We start from the raw sequence: 13,703 nt of genomic DNA, 5'->3' as shown, positions 1-13,703 counted from the left end.
ACTAAAACTAATGGGCTCAGTTATAAAGATTATTTATATGGAATATAATTTCGAAGTGATTTACAACCTGCGACATGTTATATGATGTTCTGTTAATAAAAATGAAACATTAAAGTCTTATTACGGAGGAATGAAATATACAAGTTAGGCTGGGACTGTTAATAAAGCGTTGTGTATATATATCCTCTGTCTCTGAATAAAAAAAAGATAAGCCTAAGAACAACAGCCAAACTTATTGAAGAATTGTTTTTGTAGTGATTAAGGGATGGCAATAATAAGAATATTACCTTTTGTTTACAACATCACTTTGGTCCGTGTTTCCAAAACTCAATTTCCAAGATACTTATTTTCAGGTCACTGTCAGGTCCAACGTTTATTCTGTACTTCTGCAGAGCTGAAGATATTGTTATTGTGGAAGAGCGATGGTTTGAAATGAAACCCTGATTACCAAATGTATTTGGATTAGAAAGCAGGTGAATATTAAAATGGTAAAAATCCGAAATAGACTGTCGTAAATATCTGTGATGGTTTAGACACTGACTTTGGACTCCTGCACTCAGTTCACTGTATTTAACTCCAAACACAGAGGTAGAGAAACCAATTGCTTGCTTGTTTGCACTGGAGTTTCTTCTCCTGTCGGACTTAAAGCAGTGACCTCAGATGTCAGTACATTGTTATTATGACAGAACCCCAAATAATGTGGTTTTATGTGAAATACAAGATGAGGCAGAGGGGGGAAATGGATGGAAAGGTGTTTTTCTGCTGGTTTTTAAAAGGTCCCTGAGTTTAAGATGGCCTCCGGCGCTTTTGAACAGTCTTAAGTGTAAAATGGTGTTTGAAGTTTTTTCTTTGGAGAGCAGATTATGTACATCAATCTTACAGTGCTTACAGTTCAGGGTTGAAATCCATACTAGCCCCTCCCTGAGCGCCACATGTTTCCACCTTCTCTTCCCTCATTAAATGACACATATAGGTCTGTAAAGGCTTTAATTGATGACTACTGCTGCTGTGTTTGTAGGTCAGCGATGCTGTAAAGCAGACAGGCCTGTTATAAATTGTGTGTGTCTGTGTGTATAAAAAGGAGTCGGGCTATAAACTGGCCCTAATAAGCCCCTCCTCTGCTGGAGAGCATGAAGAACAAGGAGCCGTGAAACAGCCACCTCACTGTGCCATTAACACGCCACCTCTGTCCATCTGTCCCTCCGTCTTCCCTCCTATCGCGCTGCCATCCACTGCTGCACCATTCAGGCAGTTAATTGTTTGATCGTCTCTTTACACTGATTGATTCATAAAACACATCAAATATGGAAATAAGATTCTTAAAGGTGAGAAACCAAAATCCGCTGAATCTTTTCTATTTGGCTTGAGGACCGTTGGTTTCAACTCAAGTCAAATTCTGTAGTTTCAAATTTTAAATTGGCCTCAGGGGACTTTAAAATGTGCGTGTTATGCAACCACGTCTTTCCTGCCGTAAATCAGACGAGTAAAAACTCTCAGTAAGAACAATTGATGACAAATTTAATTTCACAGACACTTTCCAGAGTTTTCGTGTAAAACCAACATGAAAAAAACCTTTTCTAACAGCTTTCATTCATAAATCTTGAAACGATGATTCCTTTCAAAAAATATATGAACCCCTCACACATCTTAAAAAAAAACAACCAGTTTTTTGTTTTCCATATTTCAAGAAATTATATCATCGAAAATTAATTGCTTTTTATTCAAGCAGTTCTGCTCACATGCTGTTGCCACCACAGACAAATCAAGCACAGCTCCTGTTACACAACATAATCAACACTGACTCCGTTAACTCGTACCAGAAGTCAGCGAAGCCACCAGAAGTGTCATTGTTCTCTTTTGTGAAGCTTTTTTAATAGCACACACTGCTAAGAGGCATAAATATCACCATCATTTAACATCTTCTCCACTTTAACTTATTGGTCTGAATGTTTGAACTTGGTTGTGCCTCTGTTTCTCTCTCACACATAATTTAAACCGACAAATGGACCCATTTCACTTTAAATGCTTCTCTCCAGTATCTCTTCGCAGGCCTTTGTCCTCCTTCTAATCCAACATGTTAGTCCCTTTCTGTGACCCTCGTCTGTCTCTGGATTCTTTCACAGACCCTCCTCCACGCTCTGTAAGCCACCGCCCCCCTCCCTCCGCACTTCCTTTCACTTTCTCAACTCCTCTGTGTGTGAGCCGACTGTGTGCGATGAAGAAGGATTCACGCTACGACAAAAGGTCAAAGGATAAGTGTTGAGGAAGTCAGCAACGGCCAACTTCCTGGAAGAGCGTTTAGCTTCTGTTCTGACATAGCTACAGAATTCAAGCACGTTCTTTTGTGTGCGATAGTGCAACAACAAAGATGCACAGAGAAATACAGAAGCACACAACCTTGGATGGATCTGTGTCCTGTCAGACAAATCTGTTTAGCAGGATCACTCCCTAAAACTCCCAGTGGGGAAACATCAACTCTGAGGCTACTGTGGGAACGGACGAATGTGTGTGTGTGGCAGTTTTGTGTATGCATGAGCATTCGTGCACATCTGCTGGGATATTTCATGGTATGTTTATGTGTGTTTGCATGCACGATGTGAGAAGACACATCAGGATCCGGTGCAATTACACGAGGACTGGCCTTTGTGTTAACGTTGTGAGTGTTGTTGTGTTCTCCTGTGTGTGCTGAGATCATGCCGTGGCCTGCTATCACAACATTTTTCAGCACACTGACATCTGTAATCAGGCACACCAGACTGGAGACCAACCTGTGTTTGTACAGTTGTGTTGCGGTTTTGCTTTGCTCTCCTGATCATCCCCAATTTTTTCCGGAGTCTGTAATAAGCGAACAGGGCAGTCTCCCTGTCCTTGGGAATCTGTAAAATGTGTCCAGCGATTGTGGTGAAATCATTCTCCTTCGAGAAAAGGATTGAATAATAAGCAGGCAAGCAGAGACGGAGGCGGCAGTGAACTTCCTCAGTTTCCTCTCCAAACACCGCCTCACATCACATTGCATGAGTTGTGCATTCCTTTGGATCGGGGGGGGTCCACGGAGGTCCCCCAGCTGCCCCGCCCCCAGACAGAGGATGTGTAGGTGGACAGCTGTTCAGCAGCCACATCTCGCCTCCACCAGCTCCCCCACCCCTTTTTAACTGAAATCCAGCTGCAGAGCAGACCAGACTTCAATGATACTGTGACGATATGATTTAGAGCTCCTGATGCTCTGTGGTATTAGGATTCCCAAACCTGTTCAGCTTCGGGTGACCCAAGTGCTGAGGTTGGAAAATTTCTCTGAACTTTCTTGTTGCAGGATCTCACTGCACATCTTGGATTCCGTCTTGAACTCTACGAAGGGGCAAAGCAAATCCCCAAGTGAGGCGATAACTAGACCAGGTGACAGCTGGCTTTAGGCTGTGTGATATTTCTCAGTGGAGCCTAAAACCAGCAGCTGGGTACTTCCTGGTTCACAATAATTACCTGAAATCGAAATTTTATTTGAGCTGAAAGGTCTCTAGTGTCTTTCTTCAAGGAGCTCACAGATCCAGTGTCACGTGTCCATCTTGAAACTCTGGAAACGCGAGGCAAAGTATCCAAGCAGCTCTTTCTTTTCATGGCAGCTTTTCACTGCTGAATGAGGAAGTGCCATTTCCAGTCATCACTATTAGAGAAGGATATGTTTTGCTTTCTGACACTTGGAGGATTAATGTCCGTCATGGCTGCACAGAGAATGTGTCATTTACATTCTTCACATCCCACCACGTGAAGCTCACCTGGTGGTCCAGATGAATTCAATGTGTGATGCACGTCGTCTGCTGGCTCCGTGTTCATGTGTACAGACGGTGTCTACCTGAAATGAACCATTCAGAGGCAGCAGTAGTTTCTTTATGCATTCTTTCGTAGGTTAGGCTACACGTTTTAATTGTTCGTTTTCATTGAAGCGTGAATGGGAAGTCTCAGTAAGGAGTGGAAAGTTTCCTCGCATGTGAACATTGTTTTCTCAGAGAAAACCCCTGGAATTTAAGGTCCAACTTAACAACATTTCTTGTGTGAGAGGACTTCCAACCGCAGGCCTCTGTCCAAATTTAGGGGCCTATTCACTACATTGCTGGACTCGCTGTGTCTCCATTGTTTGGTTTTTAAGGGAACAGATAGACAGAACTGGGTCACAGAAGCATGAATATTACAAAGTCACAAAAATATCTGATACTTTCATATTTGGTTTCACACATAAATCCTATAATGTTATGGCCTTGTGGTGACAGCGACAGTTGTGTAAATGAACTGGATCACTATTTACTATTTATTTATTGTATGTTAACGTCAGTCGTCTGGCTTTTTCAGACCGTAGAAGACATTTTTTTTTAATACATTTTCACCAAATTAAGCAGGTTTCTATTTTAACACGTGGGTTTATTTATCTGCAGGATCATTCAAAAAGTACTGAACAAATTTGCGCCTGACCCTGTGCAGGACTGGTGCGTGGGCTAAAGAACCACCCACCAAAACTGGGGATAATCCAGATCATCTAATGCCACTTTACTGTTGAATTATTTGACGTCTGCAAGGTTTGCAGTCTCTTCTGGGTTTGGAAACGTTATAGAAACACAAACACATATGGATCATCTTCAATTGATACCCATTCATCAGTTTTTTTTTTTTTCCACTTAGTTTTCACTCATTAAAAGCTCAAACATCCAAAAAATCACAGAAGGAAACTGTTTTGTTTGCATTTTTTAACTGGATAGCATTTCAGTGGTTTTAGTCATATTAGTGGTTCCAAGCTGTATGTGGAAAAGTGGCAATATGATAATACAATGATTCTTCTCAGAAGAAAAGAATAGTATAGCAAAAAGGGTCTTTTCTGTTCATTTCACCAGAAGATGACGTTTATAGTCTCTCTCCACTTTTACTTGTTAAAATCTGTCTGAAATCACCTGCTGAGTTGTCTACATGGCTGAGTATTACGTGAAGGCGATTATTTTCAAATGATCAAACACTACCTTTCTCTGAAACGATTGATTCCACTCCATAATAACCTCTTTTCAAAAACAAAAACTGTGTTTTTGAAAGATGTTGTGCGGTGTCTGAACAAAAGCAGCCAGGCACGAACATGCCCAAATAAAAATGCTCTGAAATTGGCAAAAATCTAGATTGAAGTCAGGCAGAAGGTTTGATCAAAGAAGAAGTAAACAACATGATGAATTGGACCAAATGTTTCATCCATCCTCTCAGTGCTTCATAGTTTTTATTACTTTGTTCTAAAGATGCATTTACATTGGTACCAAGCATGTTTTGGTTTGATGCCCGGCTCTAACACGCACTGACTCTTCAGATTATTTTGTGGTTTGAAATTGTTTCTAGCTGGATTGAAGTGAATCTGTCAGTTTTTGTTAGTTCTCGGTTCATTCTCCCTTTAAAAAAAAATGGTTTGTGTTGAAAATAACATGTGGGAAACTGTGTGTGTGATTACTACAGGGATTGGCATGTGTGTTTGCAAGCATGTGATTGTGGATTTTAGTTGGACTAAGCAGAATACATCCTTCTAAGATGAAAACCACTCACTAACTCTCACTCTCTCTGTTTGTCATTGTGGCCGAGGAGGCAGATGTTCCTGCTCTCTCACTGGATCTCTTTTCATCATATCAGTCCCTCTCTGTTTTTAGGCCTGGCTAATCGAACACAGTCCCCCAGAGAGATGAGATTCTCGTGTGATAGTAACTTTGGCTCCTGGACCTGACGAGTCTGCCAGCTTCAAGGGCTTGATTCATGCTCGGAGAAAAGAGTTTAGCAGATGAGCGAGCCTATGTTTGGTTTTGTCCTTCATATTTCTTTTTTGACTTCCTCTTGAATCCGAAGAGAGTTGAATCTTGTTTTTATTCATGTTCATATGTGAAATGCTGCCTTTGGTAATGCAGGAGAAGAAAAAGGAAGAAAATATCTTAGTCCCACATTCATATTCAATTTTAACTGCCCACTGTGAGTCTGGTATATTTTTCTTATTGTCCTTGAAAGCATCAAAACCATCTGTAGCGACTCAGTCCCGTGCATTAACCGCTACAGGCTGTTTACTGCAGTGTCTGACTGTTTGGTCGTGTTCTTGAAAAAATTAGATCCTCAAAAAAAAAAAAAAAATGACGCTTTGTGTCATGCTACTTTGATTTATCATGTCCACAATCTGTGATGTGTATAATTTACCAAATAAGATTTGTATACAAAGTAAAATAAAAACTAGACTTGAAGTTGTCTGACAGTCATAAAATGTTCCTTTACAATAAGCAGCACTTGTTTGCTGCCTTGAAGCTTTTAAATAATTTTATGACAGCCAGACTCCCTCGCCATGACATTACTCCCCCTAGTGCCTGGAGGAGTACCGCACAAATCAAATACTCGACCATTAATGTGTCTGCTGAGTCCTGCTGGAGATGCTCGCCTTAGAAAATCAGGTCGCAAAGGTATGTGACCTCATTTTAACTTTGAAAAGAGCCCGAGTAAGTCTGTCAGACAACTGCTGTTTTTCTGAATCATCAGTCAGAGAAGAGTAACTAACGAAATTATCAGAATAATTTAGCAGCAGATTGTTAGAAGGTATTTATAGCATCAGGACCGTGAAGGAGGCGCTAACATTCAATTCATCGTAGTGGAGGAACATGTCACCCACAATCAGGACTCCTTGTTGTGTTTCTAAATCTTTTTTTTTTTTTTTTTTTTTTTTTTTACATTTGTTTTTCTATTGCCAGACTTGAGCTCCAATAGGAGACGAAGCAGACCTCAGTTCAGTGGTTGTAGCAGCTGACGTCGCTTCCCAATTTCTCTGAGTGATGAAGGGGGCATGCCGTGCTGGAAAATCAACCAATCATTGTTTTATCTACTTTACATTTATCTCCCGTCTACTCTCAAAGAGGATAGTTTGGCCTTTATTGAAGTATAATTTCTCTCCCTGCAGATTTCTAAAGAAACCATTAAACATAAACGGTGACACAGAGAATTAGAAAGTATTAAACCTATTGACGTTATAGCATGTCATTATATTTAATTATTAGTTATTAGGATGGCTTAAATATTGTTGCAACTCAGAAAAAAGCTGCTGTTCTTTGAGGCTCACCCTTTCCGAAGATCATTACTGGGTACAGTAGTTTTCTTTGACCAGCTGCTGTCTCTACATTTGGCAACAGCCAGTTCAGCCACAGCAGACTCTGTTTTATGGTCATCTGGCCGCGCTCGGTCCACTTCCTCTCTAAATGAAGGGTACAGTGAAGTGGAGTTAACGCCGCAGCCGTAGACAGCAAGTAGATGGACCCAAAAATGAGACGATTGGCTGCTGCGTAATTCAGTCCAGCACGAGGTTTCAGAATGGGGTCTGTCTTCTGGCTGAAGTCATGGATATATTTTAAAGGAAATTGACACAGTTTTCTCCACATTCACCTTCCAGCTTTTCCATTTAATTTTAGACTCGTGGGTACTTGTTGTTTCATTTATCCCTTCCTGTTCATCCCACCTCCAGGCCGAGCTTTTCTATCGTGTGTGTGATGAGACGTCCGTGTATGTTCGACCTGCCAACACTGGCTGCATATCAGGAACTAAAATCACAAATGATGCAGTGAGTTATTATTCACATTAAAGATGAGTTTCCTCTTAGCCCTAAATGAAGCTGTAAAACTGACTCCCAGGGACTTGGACAGTGGACGCTGTTGTCCCGCCTTATGTAAGATGCCTCCTCTGACTCTGAGGGGCACTGGAAGGACACGTTGCTCCTTCTGTTATCAAATGAAACTGAAAACTAAGGTTTTTATTTGTGTGTGTGTCCAGTTGGTTTGGGATACTGGGTGTGTTTCGGTGCCAACAGCGCCTGCTTGATTTACAGTCAGTTAACATCTTCTGGCTGACCTACCGACTGGTTTCAACAGGGAGGGGGAGTTAGCGTCAGTCTGGCATTAGCTCAGCAGTGGAAATTCACACCTGGCCTCTGGCTTAGTGGTGAGTAAATGAGTTGTGAAGAATATTAGTTCTGTGGATTCTCCGTCACACCTACAGTACAGCTTACAAATGAGCCTGCTTCACAGTTTACTAAATCGCTCTGAACTGCTGCCAACAAACTGAGATAGTGACAAAAAGGATATTATAATTATGAAACACTAAAGGGCTTTGAATGCTTTCAGATTTCCCATTGGGATAAACATTTTCTTTTTAATTTTTTCATTTAAAGTGTTCAAATGATGTGTGTGGGTGTGGGTCATGAGTTTATTATTTTGTCATTTGAAATGTGCAACACCAAATGAAACTGTCTAAAAAGCTGTCGGAAACTCCCTTTTTCTTTGGAGCCTGTTTGGATCCGGAAACCGCCTGCACTCAGTATTAAATGGGTTTGTTTTTCCAATTAACGGGGGAAAAAAAACTTCTGGATTGACTTGAATATCCTGTGACGTTAACAGCAGAGGCTGGGAAATAAGTGACACCTGTAATCTGCGGAGTCTGGTGTGAACGGGGTCACACACAGTAAACCTGGGTCATGTGGGCCCCGCAGATGAAAGAGTCGGATTAATGAGAACACTGAGATTACTCTGATTACTTAAACACGGATTCCAGCTTCACACCAGTTTACAAGTCTGCAGTATCATGAGAGGGCTTTGCTGGCCATAACTACGAGTGGAATGGTTAAAACAGTCGGCGTGAGTCACGTGCACATGCATATAACACCGGCAGTCATCAAAGATATTGTGGCTGTAGTGAAGTTTTTTGGTTTGTTTTGTTTAATTTTTTTCCTCCTTTAAAGCTTCCTTTTAAAGTTGTTTGGATACACAGGAACAAAAGCATCACAAGGAAATTGCTCAGTTTGGTTAAAAACTGATAAAGGTTTTGCCCTTGTGTGCCAGTAATTGCTGTGAATTATGGGAACTGTCAGCACAGCAAATTGCTCATGTGAAACTACCCATGTAATGGCTGATAAGGGCTCTTTCTGCTGTTAATAACATAATTCAGATAATCACCAACTGAGTTTTGAAGATAGTTTGAAGGAGTTAAACATCATAGACTCATGAGATCAGTGAATATTATAGAATAAGATACCGTCACTGAAAATATCCCTGCATATTACATCAGTTATCTCACATTTAAGCAGGAAAATCCCAGAGCGAGCCCATGTGAAAGTTCCCTTTGAACCCTGATAAGAGCAGGAGATGGAATCCAGTCATTCATTTCCACTCCGCAGTGTAATCGATGCACTTGCTGCTTTCTGTGATTGATGCTGAGTGGAAGAATGCTGGAGGAACTTCCTCTGAACCCTTCCCCTTTATCTGTACAGCATGTCCTCTGATCCAACTCAGGTGATGCTGATCGAAAACATTCTCCGTCGTTTCTGTGTGTGTCTGCGAGAGTCTGCGCGTGCAGGTGATCAAAAGGCTCTTTCTAATGTAGCCCATGTGTGCTCGCATGCAAACCATAGCTGCTTTTAAATGCCCATAAATCTTTCATTGATAGTTGTATTTCTCTCTAATTAAAAATGGACGCTGGTGTTTGGCGCCACAAAATACTTTTCCCTGCTTGGAATAATTAAGATGCTGACCGTTGGATCATTTAACACCACTGTATGTCCAGACATGAATCTGATCTAAGTTTCCACATAAATCTATGAGGATGTTTTGTTTTTTTTTTTTTTTTTTTGGTTTCAGTCAGGTTTTTAGCCATCCTTTTTCCATTTCATCTTAATTTTCTTTTAAACACGACCATCATCCTTCTTTCCACCCTGCTCTCTCTCATACAGCATTAGACTGTATGTATATATCATAACTAGCATTACCTCTGCTCATCCCGGCAGCATGTCCGCCCAGCACGTACAAACCAGAGGGGACTCCAGGAGGTCTGAGCACCTGTTTGCCGTGCCCCGACCCGCAGCACACCTCCCAGCCGGGGAGCACCTCCGTCAGCGACTGCATCTGTAAACCAGGCTATCGGCAAAGAGGCATGGGCTGCCAGGGTGAGTGTACAGACATCCTGTAACACGCTCTGCTAGGAAATCAGACTTCTCCTTTCAAATTTTCTCCACATGGTTTGTCAGTCAATACGGACCAGTCGAGTTTGTGGAGACATCCAACTGGAAACAGGCAACATTTCAACAACAGTTCAACTTTGAGGGCTGCATGTGGTTTCAATAATCAAGATGATAAAGGTTTTAATCCTGAGTGAAAACACTCTATAGAGGAAGAAATATGGGGAGACTTTGTGGCCAAGAAAACCTCAGGGTGAGGGCAGTGAATCTCAGATGCTGGCGGTAAGACCACGAGCGCTGGTAGATGTATTGATATATTTATTAATAAAGTGGAAGACAAACAAAGTGCTCCACAGAAGTATGAGATTGGAGCATCCTGTATCATGACTCCGCTTCCAGTAATTTCAACGACCCTCCCATTTCTCAAAGAACGAGCCAGTGATTTCCACACAGCCGTTCATCTGAACGAAATAGTGGTCATCAATCATCCGTTTCATGGACTCCATCGTACTTTATTTATTCCCTGTGTGCAGAGTGGGGAGGTGATGTTTGACAACTTGTAATTTTCAGTTTCCAGACTTTTCTATTGTTTTTGACAGGAACATTAAGTTTCTGGTCTGTCCTGCAGCAGCAGCCTGCACCACCAACCCTCCTTTCTTCTCTTTCAGTGGTTCACTGTCCGGCGCTGTTTCCTCCAGAGAACGGCTTTTTTGTCCAGAATGTATGCAACAACCACTTCGATGCGGCCTGCGGAATGCGATGCCAGCCCGGCTTTGACCTCCAGGGGACCAACATCAGACTGTGTCAGGCTGACGGGACCTGGTCAGGGACGCCTGCCACCTGTAGAGGTGAGGAGAAATCAGGGAGGAAGCATCATGTCTTCCAACTTTGAAACTTTCTCTCAACTTGGCAGCTTTCTATACAATTCAGTTCAGCAACTTATAATATGTAGAAGTGAATCTGGAGCCGCTGAATGAATATGATTTGTTGATTAATGGGTCCATTTACTTTGTAAAATATGAGAAAAAACAGAATCTCTTCCCACCGTTTCTGTTCAGCCATCACATCCAAAACCCAAAGTCTGTCAGCTAACAATGATCAAGAAAGGCAGCAGATTTTCATATTGGAGAAGCTGGAACTAGAAAAATTCATATATGAAAACACGCACATATTTTCCACTTCAAAAATCAAAAACCGCTGTGATGCCCTGCTGGCTTCACGGTTTCAGGCCATCTCCACCTCTGGTTCCAGTCCTATTTCATCTCTCTCATATTACTCACATTACAAAAAATTAGACCAGAGAGGCAAAAGAATGTAACAACATTTCATTGGTTGGAAAAGTAAGTAAGCTCTTTATCTGTTGATCTGCAGCTGATTTTTGAATTTATGTTCAACATTAAGTGACGCACTTTTTGCATCTGATTTTTATATTGCTCCTGGTTGGAGATTTTTGTGTTATCTTGCATGATGCAAAAAGGTTTTTACAGTATCTTTCAATGCTGCTGGTTATACAGCAATCACACACAAACATACAAGCTTGTCTGATTAAATCCAGCAGGTCCTTCCACACCACATGTCTCATATAATTCCTCATTAAACTATGGGATTTCATCAAAGCCCTCAGAGCCCGACACTTCTCTGATCTCTGCAAACTTTCATAAACATTTATGCAGCACTTTATCAACTGATTGGGATGAAGCATAGGAGTCGATCTGTTAATTCGATTCGCTGCAACTGTCCACCGAGCGAGGACAGGACACAGTTCATGTGTAAAGGATTTTCTTGCTGTGTATTTACTTCATGTGCGTTTAGCTTGAACAAGGAATCAACATTTACTGGGCGGCTACTGCTGTCTGCCAGAACAAATGTTAAGAAGAGAAATGAAGGCGAAGATTGGTTCAATTTAAGAGACAGTGAGAATGATGAGAAGAAATAATATAAAAGGAAGGACATTAGGCTGTGCAGAAAGTAATGAGTGTGAGGGAGTTGAAGAAAGCAGATGGGACAGAATGAAGAAGAGGGAGATGGAGGGGTCAAAATGTAGATGATGCCAGCATTAATAGAAAGACGGCAACAGAGTGACTCATAGAAATTCCAAGACACTGAATATTCAAGGGTGTGTGTGCGGGAGATTTACAGTGCGTGGCTTTGGGTATATATTTCTGAGTGTGTGTGCAAACGTCTGTCTGTAAGTTTAATCTTTGCCACATACTGTCGGACCTCCCAGTTAGTTCAGCCCTGAGGGAGGGGGTCTCCTCCGAACCGCCAGTCTGTCGATGGGTGGCGATGAGAAATAACACACTACACGCCCTTTTCTAAACCTCAGCATAATAAAGAACAGACACATACCACTTTCTTTTTTTTTTTTTTTTTTTTTTAATTTTATTTCATAGGGGATTTCATGCTTTGGGTGAAATGATAGGTCCCAATTTATAGCTACAGATGATATAGAGATGTACATTTCTGCAGCTGATTTACTGCTTTCTCTTCTCCTCTGATTCATATACACAACTTGGTTTTTGATCAAGTCCTCAAACCTGGATCAAAAACATCTGCAGACCGTAAATTATTAAATCATTTAGATATGTTTTTGTTATCCTGGTCGGGTTTTGTTTAGTCACACAATTCAGATTTACAGTGTACAACAAAATTAAGTGCAATACGAATCGTATTTCCAAAGCGAAGTGTACGAGATTTCATCTCATGTAACTTCAAAAACAAACGCTGAAAGAGTAGATTTAAAATATGGGCCCCAAAGTACAACCTCAGTGCAACAGAAGTGAGCCGACCAGTCATTTCCAATTTAGGGAAACTGCATGAACAAGGGTGAAAAACAACCTGTGAACACCACACATTTCCACATGGTTAGCAATTCCCTCAGTACGGACAAAACCAGACTGTGAGACTTCATAGAAAGGCTCAAACACAGTTGCAGCTTTGGTCAGGAGGTATCGGAGGAGACAGCCTACCAATCACAGAGTGCACAGTGGCCATTGCCATGTTGAAAAGCAGTCGGTGAGAGCTTCTGACAGAGCCCAGGGATTATCTGTGGCCTATCGGGGACCGAGGGGACGGTGCGAAGGACGCTCCATGAAATCAACCTCTGCAGATGCCATCTAAAAAGAAAACCATCGCTCACAAAATGAGAAGACTGAACTTTGCCAAAGAGCATTAAACGAAGCTTGATGAATATTGGCAGCACATTCTTTGGTCAGATGAAACCCAAACACATTAGTCTGGATTAGAGGGAGTCCAGTATTTTTTTAACAGGACAGCCGCAATGCCAACTGTGAAACACAGAGGAGGCAGTGAGCTGATATGGCGCTGCATGAATGTAAAAGGTGTTGGTGAGAAGACATTATGAATGCAGATGAAAATATGGCTCCTAGTGTCCAAAGCCTTTATGGGACATTCATTTCCCCAAAACAGTGAAACAAAACACACAAGTTTGAAAAGAGGAAAGCGAAAACTGTGTCCTGGCCAAGGCTGCCCTGGACTCCAACGGAACATCTTTGGTGTATTTTGTAGCAGAAGGTAGAGCAACAAAGCCCCTCCAGGAAAGAGCATCTGAAAAGAATCATGTGAACAACAGCAAAACATTGTGCAAGTCTGCAGGGAAACTTGTCAGTGAAGGGCAGACTGACTTTTAGTGGAGCTGCTTTTTCAATGTGAGCCATTCATAAAGCTAAATTAGTCCAACCTCACTGGCTTCTTTCTTCCC

At 41.6% G+C, this 13,703-nt stretch overlaps 1 protein-coding gene across 3 annotated transcripts in view; it reads left to right on the top strand.

Annotated features, from left to right (window-relative positions):
* Positions 1-13,703, top strand: part of svep1 (sushi, von Willebrand factor type A, EGF and pentraxin domain containing 1) — a 76,994-nt gene that overhangs the window by 32,168 nt on the left and 31,123 nt on the right. For all 3 annotated transcript variants that reach the window (XM_029526013.1, XM_029526014.1, XM_029526012.1), the window contains exons 5-6: positions 9,812-9,970; positions 10,651-10,830. In XM_029526013.1, coding sequence (XP_029381873.1) covers positions 9,812-9,970; positions 10,651-10,830 — 339 coding nt within the window. The remainder of the gene's footprint in view (positions 1-9,811; positions 9,971-10,650; positions 10,831-13,703) is intronic.

The sequence above is a fragment of the Echeneis naucrates genome, chromosome 18 (assembly GCF_900963305.1).
Source record: "Echeneis naucrates chromosome 18, fEcheNa1.1, whole genome shotgun sequence".
Classification (NCBI taxonomy): Eukaryota; Metazoa; Chordata; class Actinopteri; order Carangiformes; family Echeneidae; genus Echeneis; species Echeneis naucrates.
The sequence above is the reverse complement of the archived record's forward strand: the minus strand, read 5'-3'. Positions and strand labels throughout refer to the sequence as shown.